General features: G+C 41.7%; 1 protein-coding gene across 1 annotated transcript in view; it reads right to left on the minus strand.

The window, feature by feature from the left end:
• LOC149796075 (roundabout homolog 1-like) overlaps nt 1-23,878 on the minus strand; it is a 73,872-nt gene that overhangs the window by 10,342 nt on the left and 39,652 nt on the right. The window contains exon 9 of the mRNA XM_089966203.1: nt 18,973-19,003. Within this exon, the coding sequence (XP_089822329.1) occupies nt 18,973-19,003 (31 nt within the window). The remainder of the gene's footprint in view (nt 1-18,972; nt 19,004-23,878) is intronic.

Genomic DNA, 23,878 nt, shown 5'->3' on the forward strand with positions numbered 1-23,878 from the left:
GAGCGGTTACAAAACTCAAACTATACTCTCCACATACGCTAAGAAACAATAAACAAACCCATAATCTACTATTCACACAATCGTACGTGAGCGGGTACAAACACAAGCACACAAACACAAACACACAAACACATACGCTAAGAAACAATAAACAAATCCATAATCTACTATCCACACAATCGTACGTGAGCGGTTACAAAACCCAAACTATACTCTCCACATACGCTAAGAAACAATTAACAAAATCCATAATCTACTATCCACACAATCGTACGTGAGCGGTTACAAAACCCTAACTATACTCTCCACATACGCTAAGAAACAATAAACAAAATCCATAATCTAATATCCACACAATCGTACGTGAGCGCTTACAGAACCCTAACTATACTCTTCACATACGCTAAGAAACAATAAACAAAATCCATAATCTACTATCCACACAATCGTACGTGAGCGCTTACAGAACCCTAACTATACTCTTCACCTACGCTAAGAAACAATAAAGAAACCCATAATCTACTATTCACACAAACATACCTTAGCTCTTACAAGCACCAACACACAAACACATACCCTCACACTATCTTAAAAAAGAGTTAGTGTTTATATTCACACTACTCTACCTACACATTGGCAAATTGATGGTTATTTCTTTTCTAGAGTATTGGGTAGCCCTGAAAAGGGCTGCTTTTTTGTTTGGAACTTCATGGACACCTGGTTAATGGTGGCACCTTCCAGGCCTGGCGCCGCATACACATCTTATCCCCCAATTACATTTTACCTTTTGGGGGGAGAGAGCAGAGGCAGGATATGTCGCTTCAGAATCCCAATTTTCGCTCTCTGGGATTCTGAAATTTCTTCTTCTTCTCTCCTTTTCCTCCTCTCCTCTTCTTTGTATCTTCTCTCCTCCTCTTTGTATCTTCTTTCCTCTTCTTTATATCTTCTCTCCTCCTCTTCTTTGTTTCTTCTTTCCTCCTCCTCTCTTATCCTTCCCTCCTCCACAATGGCTTCCGCGGCCAGTTCATTTAATATGCGCCTGGCATATTCCAGATGCACATAAAGTTCCAACAGTTTCTCCAGTCTCGTGTTCATTTTTGGTGTTGATCAATCAACAAGGGTAGCTGGACTGCCGAACGAGTTTCAATTTATAGTGAAAGCGCGGACGTGAACCAAAAAAATCCCCTAAAAACATAAAATTGATCTTACCTAGATCATGACCATAAAACAACGCGCCGACCTAAAAGAAACACTCACTCACGTTTTTATGCTACCCATCACTATTTTAAAATTTTTTATAAATCACTTCAATAGACTATCCACATACGCAAAGCAATCCAATCTAACTCCAAACAAACACCTCAAACACCAAAAAAGACATCATTTTAATCTACTATCCATACCAACTTACTTAACCACTTACAAACAAAAACACACAAACACATACCCTCACATTTTTTTAAAAAAGAGTTAGTGTTTATTTTCACACTACTCTACCTACACACATTGGCGAATCGATTGCTATTTCTTTTCTAGAGTATTGGGTAGCCCTGAAAAGGGCTGTTTTTTTTGTTTGCTATGGAATTCTTTTTAGTTTCTAAGAATGCGATGTCCTCTGAGGATAGACTTTCTGGCGATAGGTCTGCTTCTTCGGAAAGAGAAGAAGAACTCTTTGGTGTCGATACGACAATCGACAAAGCCTCTGTCAGCTTCAGGTTGCTGCTGCTGCTCTTGTTGTTGTTGTTGCTGCTGTCTCTGAAGTCTGTACTTCTCTGTCCATTCTTCTTTTTCCCTGTTCATTTCTTCTCTGAAGAGCTCTTCTATCAGGTCTTCAGTGACTTTTAACATTCTCACATTCTCTATTTCTTCTGGCTTCGGTATCAGACTGTGTCTGACCCTATGCAAATTCACGTAGGCTTCGTTGAGCTTAGCTAGTTTGGAGCACATCTTCGTAGGAGGATGAGTCGACAATGGATGGTTAGACTGGAAACAACCCCGGTTCTTAAAGTCAAAGCGCGGACGTAAAGGAAAACATCCCCCACATGGTTCTTGAGTCGCAACGTTTAGTGAGTGTCATGAGAGGGATAGTAAGAAATGAAAGAGCATCAATCCAACATTCTTATAGCTAAACAAACCACAAAGGCATTTTTTTCAAAACACAACATTTTTTATTCAAAAATCACTTAACACTAAACAACAACTCTAACATTTTTAACAATAATCCAACAATATAACATCAAACAATTTTTTCAAAACACAACATTTTTTATTCAAAAATCACTTAACACTAAACAACAACAACTCTAACATTTTTTAACAATAATCCAACACTAAAAGTTTCTCCACTAGGTAAAGAGGGATAACAGTCTTCCATGGTTTCTAGTAATCTAGGATGACTTCTCTCAAACTGTTGATTTCTATGGTATTATCGAATTCTGCATACAGGATGACGTTCACCGTTTCATCAGGGTCTCGGTCTTTAAACTGAATTTCCACACGAATCTGGCCGGATTTTATAGGGTGGAAATGTCCCTCGTCGCTGCCTTGGTCTGGAGTGAAATCGAAAGCCCACAAAGCGTAGCCTCCTGCATAATCCTCGTACGTAATACCGTGACTGGTATTGGTTCCTAACTGTCCGGTGGCTTCGTACAGGGACAAGTACGATCTCAAGTAATTCTTCTTGGTAAAGTCAGGTTCGAAAGGTCGGGTACACAAGGTCTTGCCATCGCGACTGACTTCGATTTTGGACACGCCAAAGTGTCGAAAGTAGAAAGGATTTTTTTCGGCAGCTCCGTTGAAGGCTGTATTCTCGACGATACCAACGATCAAACGTTTGGGTAACTGTCCTTGGAACAGATGATCTTCGATCATGGATCGCTGTCCCTTGGGAATGGTGAAGGTTTTCACTTCCACGCGTCGTATGGGATACTTGGCAGTCGTTCTGCTCAACGTCTGACTGATGTCGTTTCCCACTTTAGGTAACACTTCCACACGGCGCACGTGGAGTCTGGCTTCTAGGATTTTGGTTTTGTAACCGTCACTATCAGCCATCAAATGGAAAGCGGCACTGCTACGATTCAGTCTCAGGCGGACATCCACCCCGTTCAGCAAATACTTTTCTTGCAACCACATGTCCAAATGCAAACGATCCATCAGTTCTAAACTTATGTCGGCTCCCGTGATTCTCTTTCTTCGTTCTACAAATCCATCATTGTTGTCTTTCTTTTCATCAGTTTCCAATATTTCAAACTTGGTAGGTTCGTCAGCTTCCCATACCACACAGGCATTGAGATGAGTGTTCTTGGCATCTATTCCGTACGTCAAGAGATTTTCCAGGTAGGCACGATAAGGGTAAGTATCCATGCTGCTACTGACCAGTTTGTTATTCAAGTACAAGTCCACTCCACTGAACAAGGAATGCATGAAATTGTTGACGGGAGCTACTGCTTCATCGTCTATAGCACCTCCAGTCTTATCTAGAATTTTGACTTTCAGGTACAAGTAACTGCTATTCAGATCGATGTAATCTTCGGGCTGTCCTTTGATTTCAAACTCGATGGGAGCGGAATCGGTCAATGAGGAGACGGGGTGAAATTCCACCCACTGGGATTCTTGCATCGTCATCATCGTGGGGGGCATGGCAAACAGATCCAGTTCCGTCTTGGAACAAGCGCAAGATTCTCGGTGCATCATTTTTTTGTCTCTTTTCTCAATAATCGAAAACGTCTAAGTCTCGAACGGTTCTTCTTTTCTTGGCCTTTCTCGCTTGAAGTCTGGTGAAAGGGTGTTTTCTTCGTCGTCTCTTTCTGCCTTGTCCTTGCTGAATGCCTGACTCGGTAGCGTGCAGGGCATTTATAGGTGTTTCTCGGTGACCCAAAATGTCTTTGCCCGTTTGCAGCAAGACATTTTTGCCTGCCCTCATGAAGGCTTCTTTAGGGTTTTGTTTGTCGATGATGACATTTTGGAGAAATTCTTTGCCTTGCGTCAGTGCCGCATCTTTCAAGGCGTGCAATCCGCGTGTCACCATCGGTTTCAACACCGGGGCCACCGAACGAAAGGCCGATTTTAACATATCTCCTAAACCGTGTCCTCGCTGTCGAGCAACCCCTCGGTACACTGGATACATGACTTACGAATCGTGAGAAAACCGTTTTCGAAAATGGAGTTTCACCGTGACTTTTCCTTTGGTGAATGGAATATTTTGTCCCAAATCTCCTTTTATAGTAATGTTGACCGTGTCCAAATACGACTTACTGACAGGCAAATAGTGAGGATGTACAAATTCGCGGTGGACGTGGTAAGTGTTTCCACCTTCCTCGTCAGTGTTCGTGGCAGAATCCACTTTGAAAGGAATGACACGCAGTAACGGTACGGAGGTGTGTCCCACCACGTTATCCTCCACCACATCGGAGTACACAAACATCAAATTCAGTCTTTGGTTCAGTTCTACCGGGGCACGAAATAATTTGCTAAAAGACTCGTTGTCGTAAACGATGGGTAATTCGCTTTTCTTCATCATGCTCATTCTCAGGTTCATGTCTCCGCCCAACATGTCATACAATTCAGGACAAAATAAAATTGACAGGATTTTACTCCGTTCAAATTTCATCAAGAAGCGACGAGCTGTTTTGTGGTACTCCATGGTGACACTTTTGTTAACATGCTCCAAAGCTTTCAGAAACACGGCATTAAACCTGGAGGCTATGGTGCTGACCAAATGTTGACCACTAAAATAATAGCCTGGGGAAATGAACAAGTGATAGGTGGTGTACTTTTGTGTACGGGTTTTCTTGTCATATTTGACATTGCTATCCATCCACTGTTGCAATTGTTCGTCATGAACTTCCACATCAAAAAAATTTTGATTGGGAAGGACATTGAGGACTTGGGTCGGGTGAATCATTTCTACTAAAGCCACTTCCCAATGGGCTTCGTGATCTAAGGGGATGGCTTGAGGTAATTTGGCCGTGTAACAGCACAACGTGTTCTTGGGAAACACCTCCATGGAACTGTCACTGGGTAAGGTTAAGTAAAACTGGTTTTGGTGACTCATAATTCCAGAGTTCTGTGGCTGTCCGAGGGGTTAGTGGACGTCAGAGGCGTGTCTCCGCCCAAAATGGGGTTCTGGTTGTGGTTGGAGTGGTGACTGGCACTGGCACTGGACACAAGGTTCCCGTGGTTCCCGTTCGAGGTGAATTTCAGGGAGGGATTAGGAAGCAGGTAACCGATGCAACTGCTCAATAAAATGGTCCACAATTGTTTGTCTCCTTGTTGCAACTCAAATTGGCGATGGCTGCCCCGATGACACAATACACCACGAAGATTTGGCAGAAAAAGACGATTTGCGTTTTAGGCACACGTTCTCCACACCACACCCACAAGGGTTGTTTTTGTAAATCTTGCACAGAAGAACTGGGTGAAGGAGGAGTGGTCGACGTAGCTGCGTCTGTGTGAAAAGGCATGATGGTCACTTCTTTTTATAGTCGATGACTTGCGAAGCGTCGATCCAAGAATCAAAACTGGGAGGATATCCTTTCCAACGTACTTTGACTTCTTTGACACGTCGTTTGCCCACTTTACGGGTTCTGCGTTCGAGAATGCTTTCGATGTCGTACACGTCGTCTTCTTTTTGGTGACACGTTGTAACTCGGGCAAATAAAACGTTCCTTTGAGCACTTCTCCGTTCATGTCTTCCAATTTATAGACGGCAGGATGACGGCCATGCACTCGTCCAGTGAAGCGAAACAGTTCGGTCGTCCAGTTAGGTAAGTAACCTTTGTCGAAAGTGCGTTTGGTTTTGCCAATGCGCACCCAATCTCCTACGGCTAACATTCCACTTTTCTCGGGGACAGCCCTCGTCGGGGACGTACCAAACAGACGCTCAAACACCAACACTTCGTTGTCGGGAGTCACGTCTTGCGGGGCACGTCCGATGCTTCGATGGTAAGATTGGTTGTACGCTTGCACCAGGTGCGGTAAGATGTCGATGTACTTCACAGTGTGGTGATGCGTAAAATATTTCCACATGCGTTCTTTCAAAGTGCGTTGAAAACGTTCCACGATGCTGGCTTTGGTTTCGGGATTCTCGGTGGTAAAGAAATGAATGTCACGTTTCTTTAATTCTTTTTGGAAAGCTTGGTTCAGAAATTCGGTGCCTTTGTCCGTTTGCCATCGAAGAGGGTGACGACCGCTTTGTTTCAACACCCGTTGCAGGGCTCGCACTAACTCGCTGCTCGATTTGGAAGTCAAGGGCACGACCCAGGCAAATTTGGAAAAGACGTCGATGACACAAAACAAATATTTGTAGCCACGATTGTAGCTGGCCGAATGAGAGACATCGGCTAAATCGGCTTGCCATTGATGATCGATGCCTTCCACTCGGGTGCGACTTCTGGCAAACTTGCGTCGAATGGGTTTGTGTAAAGTGTAGGTAGCTTGTTCTTGTAACCATCGTTGCACTTGAGGTAAACGGAGACTTTTCAGTCGCGTTTTGGCAGCACGATACAATTTTTGAACTCCTGCGTAACCTGCAGGATGGGAGGGATCGTAGTAAATGCTGGCTAAGACTTTTTCCATTTTTTGTGTTGGTTGGTGTGTTAATAAGACACCCACTCTTGGAGGATGCTACTCTTTTTCTCTTGGGGTATTTTCTTGGATTGCAATGCTTTGCGTGTGCGGCCAGCAATAGGTGTCGAAGAGGAGAAGGATGTCTGAGCGGGGGATATCGGTTCTTGTTTCACTTCTGTCTTCACTTCTGTCTTCACTTTCTTTTTCTCTTGTGAGGAAGAAGGGGTGGCCATCATCTTTTTAATCCATCCAATTCTGGAGGTAGGTGGTGTTGTTAACTTGCGTACTTTTTCTGGTGGAGTTTGAAACCCTTCCTCTTCTTCTCCTTTTTCTGTCTTGGTCACGGGTACTGGTGGTACTGGTACTGGTACTGGTACTGGTGATGGTGCTGGACTTTTCATCAAGGTCTTAAAATCTTTCAGAGTGGGTAGAGCTGTTTCGTCTAAAGCTTTCTGGTGAAAGAGTTGCAGTCGTTGCAAGAGTTGACCGTACTTTTGCGATTTTTCTGTTTCGGACAAATCTTGGCGATCCATCAAGGACTGCAATTCGTGTTGTAACTGGGACATCTCGCTCAAATTGGGATTGGGAGGTAAATGCGGGGTGCGTTGTTCTTGCCACCGATGGTATTCCATCCATCGTTTGTAAGGCACTAAAGCTAGTTTTCGTCCTTCCATGGGGTTGTCAGGGGTCGATTCTGAGATCTTGGCACTTCCGAGGGCCTTTTTATCTTGCTCCCACTAGTCCTCCCAACATGGTTCCCAAGACTCCTTTCAGTATGGGACCTAACAAGAGAGGTAAAATGCCTCCACGTTGGACCAACATCTTCTTTTTTTGACGAATGGGAATTTTTTTTCGAACCATTTGGCGAAGAACGTGACGATGTTTGGTTAAGCATTGTTTCTGGTGTTTGGACAAAGGGATCGTGCCTTTCAAAACGTTCAAACAACATTCGCACACGGTATCGATGACCTCTTTGGAGGCCGTTTGAATGAGTTTTTTTCGTAGGGGTGGAGAAGCTTTGGACAGGACAGATAACAGGTCCCCATGTTTGGCTAAACGTGGTGGCAGTCCTTTCCTTTTCTTTCCTTGGGGTTTTCTGGAGGGTGACATTTTTGCTTGTGGGTTCCGGGACATTCACCGAACAGACACTAACGTCGATGACTTAACGCACACCCTTTTATCTTTTTTGGGACTATCGCTTTGTCATAAAGGTGACAATGTTTTTCCCAAAATCGCCAAGGAATCCTCCCCTTTGTTGACGCCTCTTTTTCTTGGAACGACTGTGTCTTTTCTTAGGGTAACGTCGATGCTTGGCTAAGCGCTTTGTCGGATGACGCGTCTGCCTTTGTCTCTTTCTTTTGTGGCTTCTTGGAGGTGACATCTTTTACAAGTTCACTGATACCCCGACTTGGTCACAGGCCTTTTTTATACTGGAACGCGTCGCCACTGATTGTCTTTACGTCGTATTAGTTTGAGGACAGGCATGACACGTCGTGCAGGGGTACGTAACGGACTAAATCGAGCCAGTTCTTGCTTGGACAAATCCAGCAAACTTTGTAACATGCCCGATCTTTCTTGAACTTTGATTTTGGGAGAAGGTACTTTGTGAGCAGCAGCCACTGCCACTAAATTGGAAGGTCCTGCCACTGGGGAAGTTCTTTTGGGGGTCATCAACGGAGAAGTTCTTGGTGTGATCAACGTCTCCAAGTACTCTTCAGTTCTGGGTGTCATTAACGGAGAAGTGGACAAACGTGAGGCTGCAGGAGACGCAGTCACCGCCGTGGCAGGTCGTGGTTTGCGAGTGTAAGGTTGCGTCCTGGCCGAAGTGCCTCTCTTGCGATTAGTTTTCTGTGGACTTTTCTTTTTCTGGGGGCTTCTTTTCTTTTTCCGGGGTGGTGGTGGTGGTGTCTGGTCAGAGGAGGGTCCTGCCACTGGAGAAGTTCTCCTTGGGGACCTGGTCTTTTTCTTCTTGGGGCTTCGTTGGACTTTTGTCTTGGGTATAACTTTGGGGGCATTAGGATCCCATCTTAAGAGTGAGCGAATGATAACCCCTCCTAGAGTACCGCTCCCTCCAGGTTTCAAAATGATTTGTTTTTTGGTTTGAGTGTCGATGTGGGGATCGGCCAGTTGGACCAAAGCGACTTTGTTTCGATCGAAAAAGCGTTTGGTTTGATGAGGAATCTGAATGATTCCTTGGAGTAATTGACGTGCCGTCACCGTGAACCATCGTAAGACTTCTTTGAGACTAGCTTCTAAGACACGAGCTCGTTTTTGTGGATTTTTTTCTCGACTGATGCCATACAAGGCACGAATCAATTTGACGGGAAGATGCGACTGAAGGGACGTCATGTTCGCACTGGAGTGAGACAGACGAAAAAGGGTCTGAGGTTTTTATAGATTTTTTTATGGGGAGTGAAATGAAGTCGAGGACGGAGACTTGTACAGGACAGGACCTCCGTCTTGGCACCAGTGGTGAAACAAGTGGGTACGAAATCGCAAATCCTCGGGGGTCGTAGGTTTCAAATCGACGAGTAAATAGGCGTGTGGAGTTTGAGTGGCATCGTCGTACGCCTGAGTCAGCCAAGGTGTTCCTAACTGTTTGGCTAAGACTTGCACTTGCGATTTATCTCGAGGGCTTTTAAACAAGACCACGTAATGCGCATTGAGACTGATGGTGCGATGGGCTTTACTTTGTTGAAACAAATTTTGGGTGATGTAAACGACACTGGCATTACGGTGATGCCCTTTGCGCGTGAACCACAGTTTAATTTCTTCTTCGTCTTCTCCTAACATGTCGTCGAAAATGACCAAATGGGTTAGACGGGAGTCAGAGACGATGCCATCGTCTTCTTTAGGAATGCCTTCCACAAACACGATGGAATCGCCTTGACTTTCTCGCAAGAGGCTGTACGCCGATTGCCACTGTTTGTAACACCACACGATCCGTTGAGGGGGCCGATCGATCAAATGATGTTTATGTTCGATCAAACGTTTGACAAATTCGGTTTTGCCTGAACCGCTAGGTCCAGCAATGAGCATGTTAAAGGGATGGCGAAGATACAAAGCCTCCCAACTGGCACGATCTAAGTGTTCGTCGATGACTTTGACAGTAGAGGAAGAGGGAGCAGAGACAGCAGAGGTAGCCATGGTGTGAGAAATGTCACTTGTGACACGAAAAACAAACAAGACAAGAGTTTATATACTTTTTCAGAACACGTTTATTGAATGTTTCAAACATGAATACGAAAGACAAAAATACATAAAAGCCAAAGGCTTAAGTACAAGAATAAAAGGCACATGATAACCATGAACGTGGAATAAACACAAGTGTCTCTACAACATGTTTTGGGTAAAGTTCTAACCAGTTCTATAGTAGGGGGTAAGGTCACACAAGTGTCCTCCCGAAAGGGTCTTTCAGGCCTGTCCACGACAGTCCCGTCCTGGGTGACGGGTTCTTCTGGCACCGTCACTAACACAGGTTGAAAAGTAACTTTTTTCCTTGAATAACTCTCGTGCATACTGGGCCACCTCTTGTGTCCAAGCCTCAAAACCCTGGTCTCGGTGATGTCCAACATTTGACTCCTAACCAATCTGGTTTCTTCTTCGTCAACGACATGGTAAGTTACTTCAATGAACAATGAACTATCGATCTTGCCTAGGGTTCCTTTTTATATACAGACCAATACCGACGTGACCGTACGGTAAGGTGATGTGATTGGGAAGTCGCACTCGCTTCTGGTATACAATTTGATAGACTTTTTCCAAGGGTCGACTGACGATGTGGTGAGTGGGTAAACGTACAATCTTGTTCGGTTGATAGGTGGTCACTTTAAAGTTTCCATCCTCTCCCGATTGCAAGGCTTCTTTCAATACCCCAAAGTTGACCACTCGACTGGTACGATGATTCAGAGTCAGTCCTTTCACTTTGCACGTCGTGTGCACTTCTCCTTGCTTGTCCCGGTATTCGTAGCCGTAATTTTTGGGACCACCACTGACGAAACTTAGAATCTTGTCGTCGGGATGCTCTTCTGTCCAGGCTCCTAAACGGTCTCCTTCGATGTCAGGGTGCTGTTGAATCGGGTGATGGATGTAAATGCAACTGTCCGTGTCAAAGTACAGGACGCGTTCTTCTAACAGTTCTAAAGCTTCGTACAATTTTAAGCGAGCATGAGCTGTCACGTAAGCCGCAATGATGACATTTCCAAAAGGGTCGTCTTGTACAAAGTCCAGATCTTCTTCGTAATTGACCAAGATCAAATCCTCGCGAACGACGTCCACGTGTTTCATGTATTTGGTTTTGTCGTGAATCATCTGGAAGTAGCGGGAAGGTTCTGTCAAATATTCCGTCTTGGGTAAACACGGTCGTTGTGCCATTTTACCCCACAAGCAATTTAACATCACTTTGGCAAACGATCGCCTGCCTTCGTTTTTTTCGATGTGGTCTAAAGAGATGCCTTCTTGTGCATAGTATTTCTCTTTGAATTGTATTTGGTCTTCGGGAGTGTGACACCAGGAAGGATAGCCGCTGACTTCTTGTTTCAGTTTCAAAAAGGCATCCACGTAGTCGGCGAAAATGCCTTTCTGAGTAGGGTCACCCTTGTGGTACTGTTGTGACTTGGGAAAGTGGCAAATTTCGTACACTTCTAACAGTTGGTATCCCATGTCCAGAGCTTTGAACAATTCCACGCTGACCCAGGTTCCCGTCAAGGCACGTTCTTCCTGGCTGTGATGGCAAGGTTGGTCCTGGTTGCACGTTTCGGCACAAGTACGGCACAAGGGAAACATCAGTTTGCCTTGACAATGGTGAGGTAAGACGGGATGGTATAGGTTCGTGGGAGGCAAAACTTTACACTTGATCAAGCCTTCGTATTGTCGAATGTTTTTCAGGTCGATGTGTTCCGTCAACAATTGCGGGTGCCCTACAGGAAAGCGACAATATTTGCACACGTAGGGATACAGCGAACACACGTCCAAGTATTTGATTTCTTCTCCTTTCTCTTCGTCGGCTTGGTACAGCAAACAGGTGGCATTGGTCCTTCCTCCGTACAAACTATCCCTCGGGTTCAGCGGGTCCATGAACTGGTAACTTTCCACGAGGCGTTTAAACTCGGGATCGGTTTTCAAACGGTGATCGTACTCGTGTTCCCACAGTTCCATCACTTCGTATCCTTGCTGTTCTAACTTCAAGCGTCGCTGACAAGTGTCCTGGTACAAGTCTTCCATGGTTCGTTGCAAAAACTGATTTTTAGTGTCACGGTCAGGGTAACAGACGGGACATCCGTGAAATAAGCAACCGTTAAACTCGTACACGATCTTGGGGTTTTCCAAGTCCCACCCATCTACCGAATACGTTCCGATGGTCTTTTCGCCTCCTCCGTTGCGGGGATGCTGAATCCATTTGTCTTCCTTGTCGCACAAGTAATGTAACCAACGTAGGGCTTTGACCGAGTATTGACGCTTGACATAGTGGGTCGTTTGAGGACTGATGACAGCCACAGTGTTTTCAGGCATGAATCGTTGGCGGTACACTAAGGAACACGCTTTGGCAATGGTGCAAGCTTCTTTCAAAGGATCGACCCCTCCGTGTTCCATGAACAGTTCTCGAAATTTTCCACAGCAACGTCGTAAAATGTCCACGTCGGAACGACAATACTTTAACATTTCTTCCTGAAAGTCGAAGGGGTCAGAGGCATGAGCCTGGTACCAAGCGTAGAAAGCTTCTCGTTGTTCGGTACGCATGTTGTCGGGGTCGTAATAGTGAGCCTCAGGTAAATGGGGTAGAACGGCATGTTGATTGGCTTCGGTATTGAAAAAGTGTGGAAAGTACCCTTTAGCCATTTCTGTCATTCCAAACGTTTTAGGCATTCGACTCAAAGGTATTGCCAAGTAACTCATCGAATCTTTAAACTGTACTTGTCCCACTTGCATGAAAATGATTTTGGCTCCGTTCAAAGTGACTTTAGGACGTTCGGTGCCTTGTTCCGTATAGTATCTGAGAAGAAACTGTCCATCGTATCCGGAGAAATTGTGAGCCATCACCGTGGCATGACGATGACAATCTCCGTAACGTTCGATGTCCTCTTGGCTCCACGTCTTGTCGATGGGGTCTAAGACCCATTGGGCAAAATCGGCTAACGTGTTTGGTCCCCGAAAGATTTTTTCACGCCCTCCTGGAATCTTGCTGCAGTGAGGGCAATGACTGAAGATAGGTTCTTGAATGCACTTCTCGCACGCTCGATGAGCCACGCAGAAATTAGGAATGTGAATGCCGGTCTCTTGCATGCATTCGAAATCGAAAAAGACGAAATTGCCTTTCTTCTTGTGACCGTCCTCTTTCTCTAGTGGGGGTTGGTATTTTTGCACGTAGCATTGGTGTTCCAAGTCCACGATGCGGTGACAAATGTGACATTTTTTTTTTCCTGAACATACGTGTGCCTTGGTACTATTGGTACGTATGCCTTGTCTACACGTAGGGCACAATCTCAAGAGTTGACAAGCACATTTCTTCTGTGAACCTTGCGTCTTCAGATGTTGTTGGTAACAGGTAGGACTGACAAACGTGCGCAAACAAGTCGAACAAGGCACTGGTCCTTCGCTCAGACAGGGTGGAGAGGCCAAACATCCTGGGCATTTCATTCCACAATGCTTGTGTTGCTCTCGATTGTTATAACCATAGTCACATTTCTCACAATAATAACTGTATCCCAGGAATCCAGTGATACTGGTAATGGTATCGAAATGGTCATCGTGATGATAGACATGAATGTATTTTCCGTCCTTAAAATCTTGGCCTCGAAACAACAGAGTTCCACGCATTTCTTGAGGGTGCACTTTCAAGGTGTAGCGAGGAGCTAGGGCATCTTGCAATTTTTGCATCTCAGGAATGCCACAGGGTGTGTCTTTGGACAGTCCGGCTTGTTGTAACAGGAGTTCTGCTTCATTTCGTTGTTTGGCTCGGTCGGATTGTTGAATAGTGTTCCAGGTTCTTTTCCATTCTACCGTGTCGTTCTTGTTGGCATAGGTTCGTCCCACCACGATGGCACGGGCTAAACACATCTGGTCTTGAGGGTTGTTAATTCGGACGAGACTCTTTTTGGTGTTGCGAAGGTCGTCCACCAGTAACATCTTTTTGCGTCCTGTCCCTTGAGGAGGAGAGACGTGGGCCATTTTCAGTGTGGCTTTACCATCGGTGATGTCAAACTGGTCATTAGATTGTTGCACCTGTTGTATCTTGTCCATGACTTTGGAAGGGGTTAGTTCTGCGGGTCTGCTAAACTCGATCCAAACAGGGGATTTCAAACCGTCGTGATCTATGGATAGTGTCAAGCGATCGTCTTCTTTGGCTTGACATTGTCGCTTGGGTACGGTGAGCAAAGAATCCCACATCTCGGTGATAAACCCTTCTGCTTTCTCCAAGGGTACGTCGGCCTTGAAATCTTTAAACTTCACCGTGTAGGTGTAAGCCGTGGTTCTAAATTTTCTAGAGGAGCGCTTTTCCGTCTCTCGAATGGAATAGTATTTTTCAGGGTTGACTAAGGGTGGTGAACTTGGTTTAGAGGGTTCGGATTCTGGTTCACTCATGTCCTCTTCAAAATCACTGGCATGAATTTGTGCCAAGATTTCATCCCTGGTACGAGGCGATAGATCACGTTTCTGCCTCTTACTTTCTTCTTCTTCTTCTTTCTTCTCGAATGAATAGGATCGTTTCATCTTGAGTGCAAAACGTCAAATGACTCAAGTTTAAACACCATAGACTAATTTATAGTCATGGCAAACCAGCGTATATAAAAAGGGTGTGTGTCTTGTCCTTTCACTATTCATTTCACTCTCAAGCCGAGCACAACGATGGAAGAGACTAACCAGATGGAACGTTTCGTCAGAGCTTTGCGAGGGGTCATTAGAAAATTCTCTTCAGACCAGCCGACGGACTACTCTCCTTCCTTTCGAGATAAAAGTCAAGATACTTGCTATATCTGTCAGAAGAAAGGGCATTGGTCTTCAGAGTGTCCAGACCGTCAAAAAAGAAAAAAAACAGGGGCTAAAAAAGACAGAAGTCAAGATACCTGTTATTATTGTAAAGAAAAAGGACATTGGTCTCCAGATTGCCCAAAAAAGAGAGGGATTCTTCAGAGGAAGAAGAGGAAGAAAGAAGACAATTCTATTTAAAAGAGGCAAAGAAACAGGAGAAGAAAAGAAGAAGGGAAGAAAATGAGGAAAAAACGGTGAAGAGATTCAAAAAACAGAGAGACTAAATAATGAGAAAGAAGAAGTGTACGAACTTTTTAAAGTGTTCTGTGGTGAATTGTGAATTGGATTGTAAAAAATGGATAAAAGAATACATGAATGATATAAGGTAAGTGTCTTTGAGTTTTGATTTTAAAATAAGAAGCTACACTCAAGCACTCATACACAGACACGTACTATAAGGGTAAAATGGGTGGGGTTTATTTTTGAGTTATTGGCAAATTTTAAATTGTATTTCTTTTCGAGAAATGTGGGTGGCCCTGAAAAGGGCCTTTTTTCTTTATGGTGTAGGAGTGAGTTTAACCAATCAACTTTAACTGCCTTAAGCCTTTGCCACGGCCAAGGCCTACTTCTGATGATTGGGTTGAAATCACTAAGGGTGGTAGGACAGGCTTAGTCACAGGGTTGGCGTGTTTAGCTCGGGAAGGTCGTATTCTCTTCGGTCGTGATAAAGAAGTCTGATACATTTGTTTCAGACTTCTTAACTCCGCTAAAATGTCCAACAGTACCGTAGCCGTTTGATTTTCACCCTCTTGTTTCTTTGCTGCTACTTCTTCTTGCTGTTGTTGCTGTTGTTTTTTTCTTACCTCTTCTTGTTGCTGTTGCTGTTGCTGTAGGTGAAAAGCTTGTTCCGCTTCCTTTTGTCGTTGCATAAATTTCTCCAATTCTTCTTTCTGTCTCTGTCTAAAATTCTCCACTTGCGGTAATGAAGAAGGTAACGAAGGTTCCGGAACAAATTCTTGCGAGGTAAGAAAATCCACAAAATCCCAATGTACCTCTTCTGAAAGTAAGTCCGCGTTCCCTTGGGCAGTCTCCCCTGCTGGTGCACCCCAATGGATCGTTTTCTGAGTTTCCGTCATGTTGAATCACTGTCGCATAGATTGACTGCACACAAGCGCTAACGAATCTATATAGACCACGTGACGTCACAGACTGCTCTCTTCGGATTGGATGCGAGCTGACTGAATTTTGTAACGCGTGTTCGGATTGGTGAATGAATTCAATCTGTTTCAATCCTTCCTGTACCTATAAATAAGCGCAGTTCACTGCATTGATTCACCTATTCTCGTCGCTTCAAGATGTGGACCACAGTTGAGTCATCCACCCTTGTGTCTTCCATGATGTTTAGGACGGACATGCTCATGTATGTCAGGTCCAAGTGGACTGTTGTTGATAGGACAGATACTAGTCAATGGATGAGGAGAGTTTACATGGAAAGACAAGGATGTCTCAAGCGGGTACTTGTGTATGGACCGGCAGTTAGAAGGAGTTTAAGAAGAAGAAGAAGAAGATGTGACAGATGCCATCTATGTTAATATTAATATTAATATTAACATAAACCCAAAGGCCCTTTTCAGGGCCAGCCATATTTCTCGAAAAGAGATAGCCTTTCCATTGCCTACCCCTTTTTTAAAAAAATTTTAAAAAAAAAAAAATCCCATGTTCAATTTCCCTTGACGCTATAAAGTCCCACCCTGTTTAAATTCCTTTGACGCTAAACCGTCCCACGATTTTTCTCCATGTTAATTTCCCTTGACGCTAATCTGACCCAGGGGTCTCTGTAATGCTAATTCCCATTGACGGTAAAGTGCCCCCATCTACTACTCATCACGTTCGTCAGCAAAAGTAAAGAACAATTATCATTTCCGGTCAAAGTGGTGGAGGCTGAGGCGGTAAAAGAGAAGCACTTTATACCACCGCAGCTGCAAAAAAAACCTGTGTTAATAGTTGCTAGTCTGCAACATATTCGCCTCCAACTGTTCAGAACTGACGTCACCATTAGAAGAAAACTCACTATGCTTACCGAGTATAGATTTAGAACCTCTAGATTGGTTTCAAAAGCGAAACACTTAGATTCTACCACTGACACTCCAAAGTCGGGTATTTACTCGGAGCTAACCAATGCCAGAATGGTTGATGGTAATTACAGACTGCAGCAAAAAAATAATTCAAGCATCATCTGACGTAATAAATCAAAGGTATAGGTTAGGGCTACTGTCTACATAAAGGTACTAAAGACATGACAGTGACATCAATGGTGCAGTCAGGGCCGGCGCCAGACCCGGCAGACTATCTAGCGTCCTAGGCAAGGTTAGATTCTGGCGCCAGCCCCCCCCCCCAAAAAATATAAATTTCAAAATTTATAAACAGAAAATAAATTTATAAATGCGCCCCCTGAAATCAGCGCCCTAGGCGGCTGCCTAGTTTGCCTATATGGTAGCGACGGCCCTGGGTGCAGTGTGGCTTGAGGCGACCTGTGGACTGCGGACTGGCTGGGATTGTATATTTTCTGAGCCACTAACTAACCGGTAAAGGGCATAAAGTTATTTGTGTGCTGGTAGAGGCCAAGCTGAATAGCATCGCAGATTAAAACATCTCATCAAAGAGTTCGAGCTACTTTTGCATGAATGTGAAACCTATCTGATGCAACAATTAAAACTGAGCATGGACCTGCAAGGCAAACGCTGCTCTAAGAATCTGTTAAAAGCAAGAAACGCTATAACCTAGTACTGTTTCGGATGCCCGATCTTTTTTCATGAAAAGACAAACGGGGATGGAGCGTCGCAGCAGAACTCCAGTTCTATAATGGTTTACCGCCTACATATGATGTTGCTAAAATCCTGGTTACTCTACCTTATGAAAACTGCATACATTTCTCTGCTTTGAGTCAGATGTATCCCATTGTATGTATAAATAGCAATACGTTTAATGGAGAACGATCTAGCAGAAAAGTCTGGAGCTGAACGGATATTTCTTTGCTGACAGTAAACGTTTGCGCTGATAAATAATGTCACCGCTGATAAGAAACTTTTCTTTCGTTGATGTGCCACAGCTACATCTGCTTGAATTCTTGCATGGATAGATAAATTTGGGAAATGTCGATGTTCTTAATATTTGAGAGAGATGAGGGCCGACAAAGGAGGTGGACCGTTATTTGTGCTCTACAAATTGTTGAGGCGACATATTCTCGCACGAAAGAGGGTGAAAGGCAGAGAGAATTTGGGAGTGGAGAACCTTCCCAAGTACTAGGACTCATTAGTTATCTCGATGAAGGACAATTACAAAGTCCGTGACACGTTGTTATGGGGTGATGGCCCCCTTCCACTTCACCACTAGCACAAACTGAATTTCACGCCAAGAACGAGATTATCAATTAAACTATACACAGAGATTGGACAGAAAAGAGACATAGAGCTTGACGAAGTGCAAATGTTAATTTAAGCACTTTCCACCTAATCCTTAAAAAAAGTTGGCATCACCGCAACATTTAAATATGAAACAATTAGACGCATACAGGTGAAAGAAAAACTAAATTCTATTTAAACAACTGGTATGGATAGAGTTTTATACGTATCTACCTGCAGAGGTTAATTAAGAGGAACATAACCAATGCAGAAATTATAGCCGATCAACAATCTCATAATATTGATTAAATCAATATGTCTTGCATGTATTTAAGTAAAGAAAAACCGCGGATAGAATATATGATGCAATTAATAGTCGAATGAGCATCCATGAACAATAACATACATGACTTAGTTAAATTCTCAGGTGACACTGACTTGATCTGAAGGAAACACTAAGATGGGAAACACACTTGACAATTCACATAACGATGTCATATGAAAGCTCTTTCTACAACTAAAGTTTTGGAGTCATTCACACTTACTGTGCTCCTGTTGTAAATCTGCATACGTGTTTTATGCTTTACTTCGATATTATTTGAGAAGAAAAATATTTGGACTGTTCATTGTAAATATAAAGTGGCTATTATTTGGACTATACTGTTATGTTTGAACTGTTATAAATTGAATTTTTTTTAAATTTGTAAGGAACTTTTCATTAATTCAGAGACCTTTACAAAGATTAGTTATGGATTCATTGCATAATACTATATGTTCCTCTCACATTTTCATTTATAAGTTTGATAATCAAATTGTTTATTAAGTTTTACAAAACTTTTGTTTTTGGTTTCGCTTGTATTATGTTAGTTTGTGACCATAGAGTCGCAACAATATATATATATATATATATATATATATATATATATATATATATATATATATATATATATATATATATATATATATATGTAGAGAGAGAGAGAGAGAGAGAGAGAGAGAGGTTAAGGGAAGTGAAATGTAAATCTGTCAACCTTACCCAGGCTTGTTACTTTGGCTTGATTGGTTGCCTGCAGAGATTGAACGTAAACTGAATTATGAAGTTTTTAGATGTTAAACCTCATAGCTTATCTGTTATTGTTATAACATAATGCAAATGCTTAAACAATTAAGGGTTCTAATAAAGCAAACTTTCAAACACAGATAAAGCCTACAAAAAGAACGTAGCACATATCAATGCTTAGGAAACGGTCGTAGTAAGCAATCGATAAAAAAAAAAAAACAATTTTCAATACAGGAACAAGAAGAAATCTACTAGTCCAAGGTTACACATGTGTATCGTGAAGCTCAATATATCATTGCAAAGCTTGTAAAAAAGGAAGAAAAATATGAAATCAAAAATGGTCATAAACCTTTTAAAGAACGTAGCTGCCAATAAACTATTAGAAATAGGCACACCAAAAGGAGGATACACAGAAAATAATTCAGTCGAGAAGCTGTGGTTACTAGATTTAAAAAAATCTGTATAGTAGATAAATGTCCTGTAATGACCAAACCATATGTTTTTTCAACTAAGTGAAAGTACTATATGTCATGAATTTAGCAATTAACGATTACAAAACACTAAATTTTCAAATATAAATGAATATAATCTTGACCTAGTTGGTACTAGCACTTAGTGACAAAGCATTTTTTACTAATACCAAGAATTAAAAGATTCGCCATACCATTTCTAGGTTTCTATCACATATTTTTATTAAATATATCTCCGTTTGGAAGCGGTGATCTTAAAACAGTGTAATGTAAGTAATGCATGTACTGACCAATATTAAAAAACATATTTGCAGGTTGAAACGTATGGATAATTATGATGTTATGAGACGGATCATGCTTATAACATTTATTTTGCAAAATGCTCACTTAGTACCTATGCCTATCCGCTGTGTACGCTGTATATACAATAAACTACTTACCACCCACGGAAAGGAGCACATTTCCTTTGCAAATCATTTGTATATTCTCGGCATTAAATATGTTGCATACATTAGGTCATATCCCTGCCTAATAATTCTTTAGCATGATGTAATGTTTCTTGGACAAGGGAGATTATATGTCATACTTAATCATTTTATAGCAGTATTATTAGTATTATTTCTTTTTGCATGCGAGGTCATGTGTCATGATTTGTCATATTTCAGCACAATGCATTCATTTTTATTTGGCATAAACTACATTTTAGTCAGGATTTTCTGTCGCATCCAACTAATTATTATATCAACCACGTGACCAGTGGTGGTGTATTGAATGTACTTATTTCAAAGAATTTGAAAGATTCCTGTTGGATAGATAGTTCAAAAGATGCAAGTGTATTTTGTCTGCATTACCATGAAAGTATATCAATTTTCGAAACATTAACAAAATTACACATTTTTGTCTGCGCAATTATCATAATTCGTTCGTCAAATAGTACTATTGCAGATTTGTATTATTTTATTTTTCATGGCAGAATATTTTATCTCCAGGAAGGTATTTTGATCTGCTTTTTTTTTACAGCAAGCTTCACGAACTAACATGGCACTCATTTATATGCTTAACTATTTTAGGCTGAAAGAGTGTTTTGACCCAACAACAATTGGTTTACAAATCACATTACCAATCGAACCATTTCAGTTAATTGCTAATATTATAATTTCTAGTCTAATGAATATTGAAAGTCCCAAGCTGAGGTAAATAACATTTAATTTCAATGACATATACATATCTACTATCATAACGATGATGTATAACTTAGTTATCTTTGACTAAAAATTCTTAAACTATGCGTTAATAATAGACAGGCCAAATCTATTATGCATTAGTTACCTAATTCCTCTACAAGATGTTTATATTTCAAGTAGGTAAATAGATTATTTGGTATGAAATAACTATTACGATAATTAACAACTAATTTTCAAAGTATATATCTCTGGACAAACCCTCTCTCTACAACATTAGTTATTGGTTACCTTTGAATTAAATATCGTCTGAATAAGTGGCTTACGGCGACAAGTGGAGTTGTGTCTAAAACTGCATAATTATTGAATTTATTGACTGATACTGTTTAGAAATAATCAGTACAGGTGCATATTAAGTCTCCTTCAGAACGTGGTTCAAGTTATGAACGTAAGTTGTGTGGGATGAAAACATTTGAATACATCAATGGTGATAATTTCTTCAATTATTGTTTCCAAGAGAGTATAGAGTTACGTCCCATAAATTATGTGTTTACATCAGATCTCTTGAATACTTTGCCATGTGGATATTGAAGGCCATAGGAGTCCAACCAAATTTCGAAAGTGTCCTTCTTCAACCCTCTAATCAAAACGATATTCTGGCCTCATTAAACGGTTGTGCCTATTATTTTATTTCAATGTTTTAGCAATAATACTTGATAGCGGCACATCGTTTTCTTTGAAATGTTTTGTCTTTTAATTTAGATATTTTTTTCCTGCTATGTAAGATTACTCCAAAAACCTTACATTGTTACGAACATCTTTTACTTTCCAACTATTACCCATGTGATTATAACATAATGCCTACCACTAAATTCTAAAATTGTTTGGGTCGTCCCGACGATCTAAGGCTCATCTTTTCAGATCACCAGACATTTCACATTTGTCCGCAAGGTTTCAAGTCTCAAGCCAGGCTAGTGAGGGTATGTGAGAAAGTTGCCTGTAGTTCCCCTTGGGTTGTTGGTTTTTCCGGGGTTACCTGTATCTACACCGACCAGATATACTGGCCTCCATGTGTAAGCCTATTCTTCATTTGCTGAAAAAGGCGTTCAAATCAAATTAACAACAGTGTCACGGAATTAAACTCTTTTATTTATTGAATACTTGTACGCGGGTTTCGTTTTTTGTGTACAACGATACCTGAGGGTGATTTATGTATATTGTGTCGTATTTCGAAGTAGTGAGTTCGATTCATCCCATGTCGCACGTGCGAAGTGCTCTCTATGGGACGAACCGAATGCCTACATTGCACAGACTGTCTGTGTATAAATACCTCACCGTATGTACATTTCTTTACAATCCGAAACAGTCTTGTCAGCGGACAGTCTGCTTCAAGGACTTACACATCTTCAGCTGTAGAGCTGTCTGTGACCGGAGAATCTCTGTCTGTGACCAGAGTGTCTGTGTCTGGAGTGACCAGAGTGTCTCTGTCTAGTGTCTGTGTTTGAAGTGACCAGAGTGTCTAATGTCTGGAGGGTCTAATGTTCATAGTGTTCTGAGTGTTTCGAAGTGTTCCGAGTGTTCGGAGTCTGTAGCAGCTGTGAAGCTGAATTGTAGCAGCCGTGGAGCTGAAACAGTGTACTGATGACGGAGTGTATCTCCGTACATGTAATTTGTTAGCCGTGGGCTAATTTTGGGCTTTGTAAAACCCAATGTATCTTTCGGGACTGTAAAGATAAGTTGTATATCTGTGCCACTTTTTTATCAACATAATTTCGCTACCTGAGTGAATGCATTTTCCTACATGAGTAAAGTTTTACATCGTTTACTACCTGAGTAAACTATATCCATCGTTTCATTGTCAAATCTCTGTGAACCATTCAACCCTTGTCTTTATATTTGCTAAATTAATTTATTTGTATTTTTCATCATTAAGTCTGTACGTTCTTAAGTTAATCAAATCCAATATTTGGATTATATATATACGCACATTTTCATAATTAGTTGCTCATTCAAGTCATCCATTATTAAACATTGTATTTCTATCATCGTCAAAGGTGTTATTTTGTGAATCCGAAAATCCCACCCAGTTATCTTGTTAAAAACAGTTGACTTACTTTGCTAAGGTGGTTGAGTTTTATTTACATCATTTAGATTCGCACGATCGTCCATGATAAACAAAGTGTGTCCTGACTTGGACTAATACATATTCTAGCTATCGATTTCATTTATCACCAGGGCTTAATATATAGAATTAGTGTCATCTCTAAAGGGTCATTTTCTGATGTACTTTTTATTGTAAATAAACCTTGGACTAACAGTGATAATAATATCAGTGTATATATATATATATATATATATATGCTGTTTCAATCAAAACGGGGGGCCCCGAGTGGTCTAAAGAGCTCTCCGTTACGGATCACTGCCATCTCACCTCTGTCTTGCGTGGGTTCGAGTCTCAGATTCGGCTAATGTGAGTATGTTAGAAAGCTTGCCAGTAGCTTCTCGTGGGTCAGTGGTTCTTTCGGGGTTTTCCCGGGTTCTTCCAACACCATTAATACTGGCCGCCATGTATAGCCTATCGTGTGCTGCAAAATGGCGTTAAACCCTACATCAACAACAACATAAAAATCAATCAAAACGTTTCCCACACACACAATTTGTAGCAATATAATAATCATATTACGAAATACTTTTAGATGCATTTATTAATTTGTAATGTTAAGTTATTTAGTGTTTAATTAGGAAACTACAATTGTAGTACTGCAGCTGCGTCAGTAACGCCAGGGGTTGCTGAATCACGCCGGCATGAGTCAAAGCAGGATATTAAAAGACGCCAGGCTTATGGTAGGCTTCTTAGTTACATAAGTAAGCTGTCATGTCTAAGGGACAGAACAGAGTCGAGCTGATTCTTCTGAATATATACATATACATTGGCAAGAAAATAATTTGCTGTGACCTACGTTTTCGTTTCTGTTTATCTGCACGTGTATTCCTTGCTAAACATTAGTTACAATGTGCCCTCCTGTAACATGGTATGCATGGTATAATCATCAAAACCACAACGAGTGTGAAAATGATTTAATCAAATATAAATATCAATAACAAAAATAAACAGATATTGAACAGAAGACTGTTGCAAATAATGATATTAATACAAATTTAAATGATTATGATTCATGTTTAGACAAGTTTGATAATGAACTGCCTGGAACCATATCCCTTTCTACATTT

This window comes from Sinohyriopsis cumingii, chromosome 7 (assembly GCF_028554795.1).
Source record: "Sinohyriopsis cumingii isolate HCF-2022 chromosome 7, ASM2855479v2, whole genome shotgun sequence".
In the NCBI taxonomy this organism is placed as follows: domain Eukaryota; kingdom Metazoa; phylum Mollusca; class Bivalvia; order Unionida; family Unionidae; genus Sinohyriopsis; species Sinohyriopsis cumingii.